This window comes from Callithrix jacchus, chromosome 5, assembly GCF_049354715.1.
Source record: "Callithrix jacchus isolate 240 chromosome 5, calJac240_pri, whole genome shotgun sequence".
In the NCBI taxonomy this organism is placed as follows: domain Eukaryota; kingdom Metazoa; phylum Chordata; class Mammalia; order Primates; family Cebidae; genus Callithrix; species Callithrix jacchus.
The window spans coordinates 124,165,918-124,172,500 of NC_133506.1; the positions used below are offsets into that span (position 1 = coordinate 124,165,918).

At 47.8% G+C, this 6,583-nt stretch overlaps 1 protein-coding gene across 2 annotated transcripts in view; it reads right to left on the reverse strand.

The window, feature by feature from the left end:
• RGS9 (regulator of G protein signaling 9) overlaps window positions 1-6,583 on the reverse strand; it is an 88,403-nt gene that overhangs the window by 60,788 nt on the left and 21,032 nt on the right. For both annotated transcript variants that reach the window (XM_035301622.3, XM_035301621.3), the window contains exons 4-7: window positions 5,111-5,217; window positions 4,857-4,908; window positions 4,533-4,591; window positions 2,751-2,827 (exon numbers count right to left, since the gene is read on the reverse strand). In XM_035301622.3, the coding sequence (XP_035157513.2) occupies window positions 2,751-2,827; window positions 4,533-4,591; window positions 4,857-4,908; window positions 5,111-5,217 (295 nt within the window). The remainder of the gene's footprint in view (window positions 1-2,750; window positions 2,828-4,532; window positions 4,592-4,856; window positions 4,909-5,110; window positions 5,218-6,583) is intronic.

Below are 6,583 nucleotides of genomic sequence, written 5' to 3' on the forward strand. Positions count from 1 at the left end.
TCAGAAAAAGCCTCTTTGAGGACGTGACATTGCAAGTGAGCATTCTCCCTGACAGCCAGAGAAGGTGGAGTGTGTTTCAAACATGTTTCTTACTTGTGTTTCAAACATGGGGGGTGAAATGGGAGGAGAGAGGCCAGTTCGGAGGATTTGCCATGGTTCAGGTGATGGCGAGGTTGACTCAACCAGTGTAGAAGCAGCAGAGGTACTGATATGGGTGATACTGGAGGAAGAGGTTTGGAGAGTGAGGGCAAAACATTCAAATACGGACAAGGTAAGTTTGAGGTTTGACAGCAACATGAGCTCTTGAGTAGGCAGCTGGATGCTGAGTCTGGAACTTGGAAGAGAGGACTTACCAAAACAAAATGACTACTTCATGGGCCAACCTACATGGAAAACCTCATTTTGTGCTGAGACTCTAAATCTGAAATCAGAGGCAGCCTTTAAGCCATAAAATTAGTGGGGAAAAGCCATTTCAAATGGAGCAAGCTTTTTAGGAATCGCCCATTCCAGGGCACCTGGAAGTGAATGGAAGAGGGGAATGTCCCAGGATCTCGGCAGCACAGCGTTTTATCCCGACTGAGGCCAAGGCCTGGGTAGTGGACCTGCAGAGATCACTGAAAACAGCTCCGAGCTGCAAGAGGACATAGAGGGCCCTGGAAAGCAGATGTCAGGGTTCATGGTCCTGTGGATTGCTGGGATCGCCCCGCTCAGACCAGACAGGAGGAGGACGGGATGGAGGGGCTGAGGGAGATGGGCACATCTTACCCTTCTTTGTGTCCCTGGAGCCCAGCCCAGTACTGGAACCCATCAGAAACTCAAAACTGGTGCAACGAATGGAATTAAGTCATATCAGCCCAAGTTCTACCATTATCTCACCAAGCGACCTCAGCTAAGTAATTTTCAACTCCCTAAGCCGCAGTTTCCCCATTTGTAGAAATGAATGGTGACAATCATTATTATTATAAGTGTTTTCCCACACAAACATAAAGTGAGACAGCACCCAAAAACCACCAAATGATGCATTATGAACAAATGCAAGTAATTAAAGATAACCCACGTTGTTTTGCTTCAAATGTGCCCAGGTAGAAACGCGTTTGTGGCTAACGAGCAGAGGCAGCTCTCTCACAGATGTTCTACCTGATTCTAAACCCTAAGAACATATTTTCCCCCATGGAGGGCAATAAAGCTGTTCCACCAGAAGAAACTATCTTTCCCAGACCAGCTGTCCCATGAACAGTGTTCATCACTACTCCAATGTCTAGGCTGCTGGCTGAGAATCATATTTTCCCCATCCAGCCCAGCAAGTTTAGACCTTCCTGGATTCGGGTCTGTCACAGTGAGTGAGGCTGGACCGGGGAGATCATCTGTTTTTGTAATCACTGGTATGGGTCACCAGATGTTCCCAGCTCTCCTTCTTCTCAGGCACCTGGTAGGATTCTATGTCCCCACCCACCATCCTTCGAAGTTGACCTGCTTTGCCTTGTGACTCATGAGCATGATGACAGGGTTGCTCTGATTGATACACACAGGAAATCCCTGTCCCTGCTAAGCAACAACAAAGCCCAGATGGTGCTGTTCCTTCCGCATGGGTCCTGGAGGGAGGGAAAGCATGTCAGGGCCCCAGCTGCCCCACAGTGGATGAGGAGCACCAGCAAGAAATGGACCTTGTGGTTTCCAGCCCCTGAGAGTTGGGGCCTGTTTGTTATGATAGCCTAACCTTGTCCTGATGGACACCCTCTCCCCACCACTCACTGTCCCCAACATCTGCATCCATCTGTCATTAAGGCAGAGCCCTGGAGGGGACTCCCAGTTCCAGTTCTGATATTGCAACAGGCAAATGCAAGTGAGCAGTGTGTGGTTCTAACATGAGAATCTGATCACTGTACATCCCTCCCCTGCTTAAACATTATTCTCTGGCTCCCCGTGGCCCTCAGCACAAAGCCTTCTCACGATCCACTCTTGCTAACTTCTCTAGTTCACATCTTGCTAACTTCTGCCAGTTTCACACTCTGCACTCTCAGCTGCAGCTACAAGGAACTGCCTGCAGCAGACACACTCCTGCCTCCAGGCTCTGGTTCTGTCTGCGGAGAGCCCCTCCCTCCCAACACACTGCTCCTCTTCCTCCACAACTGCTGTCCTTCACCTGGACCCCTCCTAGGCAGCCCCAAGTTCAATGCCATTTCTACGACTCCTTCTGCAGACCCCAGCCAGACGGCCTCATCTCACAGCAGCACCATGGTCTATTGTTTCATCTGTCTGACCCGTGAGGCTGTGTCTTTTTATTCTCTCTGCCCAGTCCAGTGTTAGGCACATAAATGCTCAAAAACAAGTTTATTTTAATAAAAGGAAAGAGGCCAGGTACAGTGTACCCCATGTAATTACAGGCCTGTAATCCCAGCACTTTGGAGGCTGAGGTGGGCTGATCACCAGGTCAGGAGTTCAAGACCAGTCTGGCCAACATGGTGAAATCCCGTTTCTACTAAAAATACAAAAAAAAAAAAAAAAAAAAAAAAATTAGCTGGCCGTGGTGGCAGGTGTCTGTAATCCCAGCTATTCAGGAGGCAAGGCAGGAGAATCACTTGAACCTGGGAGGCAGAGGTTGCAGTGAGCTGAGATCATACCACTGTATTCCAGCCTGGGCAACAGAGCAAGACTCTGTCTCAAAAAAATAAAAATAAAAGAAAAGGAAACAAAGAAGGAAGAGAGGGAGGAAAGCCACCGCGAGGACAAGCATGGCTCCCTTCACTTACCTGTACTGCTCTTTGGCCTGCATAATGACAAAGTCCCACTTATAGTTCATTTTTTGATTCAAGAAATTGTAATTTTCCTAGAGAAGAAAAACAAAATGAGAAGAGTAAGCCCCAAGACATATGTCATGTGCTGGAGAGCAATAAACTCTAAGTCAACAAGGGCACACCCCTGGCTCATGGCAACCACAGACCCAGCCCAATGGTGCCTGAGCTGGCTTCACCACGGTGTTTGCTCATGGAACAGCACCGAACTCTCAAAATGCTGTTACAACGAGCCTCACTTTTATTGGTTTTCTTCACTTTTGTAAAAATAAATGTATTCCAAATTTGATTAGGAAGTGAGGATGGAAGATGGGAAAGAACTTGAAAATCATTTTTACTTTTCAGAGACAGGGTCTCACTCTATTGCCTAGACTGGAGTACAGTGGTACAATCATAGCTTACTGCAGCCTCAAACTCCTGGGTTCAAGCCATTCTCCTGCCTCAGTAGCTAGGACCACCTGTGCATGCCACCACACCTGGCTAACTTTTTAATCTTTCATAGAGATAGGGTCTCACTATGTTGCCAGGCTGGTCTTGAACTCCTGGCCTCAAGTGATCCTCCCACCTTGGCTTCCCAAATTACTGGGATCATAGGCGCCCAACCTGGAAACTTGATAGTCAACAACAGAGCATCGCAAATTTAGAAAAATAAGCCCTAACATTGATGTGATGCCGGCCTTTCTGAAAACATATTTGTAAGAATGAAAACATGCCCTAGCATGGTGGCTCATGCTTGTAATCCCAGTACTTCGGGAGGCTGAGGTGGGTGGATCACTTGAGCCCAGGAATTTGAGACTAGCCTAAGCCCCGTCTCTACAAAAAAATACAAAAATTAGCTGGGTATAGTGGCGTGTGTGCCTGTAGTCCCAGCTACTTGGAAGGCTGAGGCTTGAGCCCAGAAGGCAGAAGTTGCAGTGAGCAAAGACTGCACTCCAGCCTGGGTGATGGAGCAGGATGTTGTCTCAAGAAAAAAAAAAAGAATAAAAACACAGCAAGATTGTCACCCTGTACCCAGACATGTTAGCCTTTTGAGGGCTAGTATGTTTCTTTGGGAAACTGGGCTCACCCAGCCTAAAACAAAAGTCTATACGGCACTGTTACTTTCCCATCATAAATTGAACTTTGGGCCAGACACTATGGCTCAAGCCTGTAATCCCAACACTTTGAGAAGCAGGGCAGGCGGATCACTTGAGGTCAGGAGTTTGAGACTAGCCTGGCCAGCATGGTGAAACCTCATCTCTATTAAAAATACAAAAATTAGCCAGGTGTGGTGGTGCGCACCTGTAACCCCAGCTTCTCGGGAGGTCGAGGCAGGAGAATCACTTGAACCTGGAAGGTGGAGGTTGCAGCGAGCCAAGATTGTGCCACTGCACTTCAGCCTGGGTGATACAGCAAGATCTTGTCTCAAAAAAAAAAATCAAGTTCAGATTTGTTAACCAGGAGTTGTCCATTAGAGTGCATATTAATTATGTCACATCGTTTTGGGATGGCAAAGGAAGTGGGTAGCTACCCAGCAGCCATTGAGCCAACGCTTAAATTATGGCAGGAGAAACTGAAGTTAGACATAGGGAAAAATTTACTTCAGCAAGCTGCTTCTAGTTAGTAAATGGATGGCTAGCTGGATAGAGGGATGGTCGAAGAGGGCGCATATGAATGTAGTGATGTGGGAAAGAGGAAAATACAGTCCAAAACTATATTCCACTCAATTATAATAACTTCTACTTAAAAGCACCTCCATACCTTTTCATATTCTTCCAAAATCCCTTTCTTCTTGATATTTCGCTTGGCCAGATAGATGGCTGGAAACGAAAGCAGTGACATTTTCCATCATCATCATCTTTCAAAACCCCATCTGCAGCCTCCTTAATCCTGAGGCTGCTGTGCTCAGAGAGGGGGAGAGAACGCTCAGCACACCCAGTCCCTTGCCCCTGCGGACATGCCCAGTGCAGATGGGAACCAACGTAAAGGTCATGATGACAGCAAGACAAATGTCACTAAAATGCAGCAAGTAAATAAGCAGCATGTTAAGCACTAAAAAGGCATAGTTGGGGCTGGAGTATTTACCATAGTCGGTATCTTCAGCTGGCCACTGCTGGGTGGGCCAAAAATACGGTGTCTGTAAAAGAAACCAGGGAAACCACACTTTAAAACTGGACTGTGGCTCAATGAACCCCAACCCTGTGACTAAAGAGATCAAACCACCCTAGTCCTCTCCACCGTTTCTGAAGTCCTGATCTGTGAAACTATGAAGCCAACCAATTATCTTTTCAAATTAGATCAACCCCATATGAACACCCAAGGTCAAGGCCAAGACTCACCTGAAATCGGTAGAGGCTGCCATCAGGCTTGAGAACAAGATTCTTGGGGTCTTGCAGGGGGTAAATGTAGCCATACCTGACAATAAAGTTGCCCAGGTTCTGTGCCTCTGGGGAGAAGCAGTTCAGACGTGGATGTTAGGAGCAGAGCTAAGACAGCCAGGGCCTGCTCTCTAACTCCCCAAGTTCCCAGGCAGAACTCCAAGGAGTCCAAAAATTCTAAATTTGAACCTGGCCTTTCATGACACTGTAAAGGTACTTTTGTCAGGGTAGGAGGATGGGACCTATACTACTTGATATATAACTTTAGATGAGGGAATGAAGGCTCCTTTTGTACTCTTGTCCCAGGCCCTGCAAACCTTAGGGGTTGGCCTAGAATAATGCAAAAAAAAAAAAAAAAGTGAAAAACTGGAATGAAAAACAGCAGGAAAAGCCGGCATGGAGGCCAGGAGAGAATGTGCATCCGTGCATCCATCCCACTCACCCACTCCCCTCAAGGATTCAGATTTATCTCAGGGCCAAGGCAAGCCAACTTCCACCAACAAGCACAGACCTGCTGCACAACCCCACGGAAGCTCTGAGCCCCCTCCTCAGCCTGGGCCCTCTGGCCTCACAAGCAGAAGGTACACCTTGTAGGCACAGGGGAATAGCATCTCAGAAGACAGACAAGGTGCCCTGGAATGAAGCACCCCATCACAGAGGCCATCGTGCAAATGCCAATGGTCACATTTTCCAGTAATCTCAGCCTGCTTTCCAAAGCTCATTGCCGGCCCCCATTGTTACCCCAAACTCCAGGACAGGTACCACTCCTAACAGCATTGCATCTCATAAGCAGTGAGAATGCTGGTTCCTGAACTTGGCTGTGGACAAGCATCCACTGGGTTGCATGCTAAAAGAAGGAGCTCTCAGATCCTATCCCCAGAAATGACAGCTCAGTAAGTCTGGATGGGAACTAGGAAACCTGGATGTTAGCAGAAACCACAGGTGGTCTGCTGCAGCAGGTGATGGTTAAGGAAGGCCTAGAGAAGCCTCTATAGGCCCTTTGGGTCTGGAAAAGGTCACAGGACTGGGAAGAAAATGTCTCTGTTAGACCAACAGACACTTTGTCACTCAAAGAATGAGTGAGGAGCACCATGTTTATTGTCAGCTTCTCTCCCAAGCTCAGATCTGCCTTCGTCCCAGGTCCCGATCCTTCCTCTCCTTCCCGCTTCCCTTTAATCCCCACCCGCTTCCAGTTTGTTTGGAAGCACAGTCTTGTTTATCAATTATATCAATTGAAGGACAAACTTCCTTGGTTCTTTCTCCAAACAAAGGAAAGCAGGTCTCTTTCCGTCCTCTAGAGGGGGCTCCATCCCTCCATTCCTGCAGGACCCTCCTGCCCAAGGACTCAACCCATATCCCCATCCCATAGTTCATTCAGCCTTCGAGGTGTGGGAAGACTTCCTCCCCAGCCCTCCCTCTCCAGGTCTCACTCCA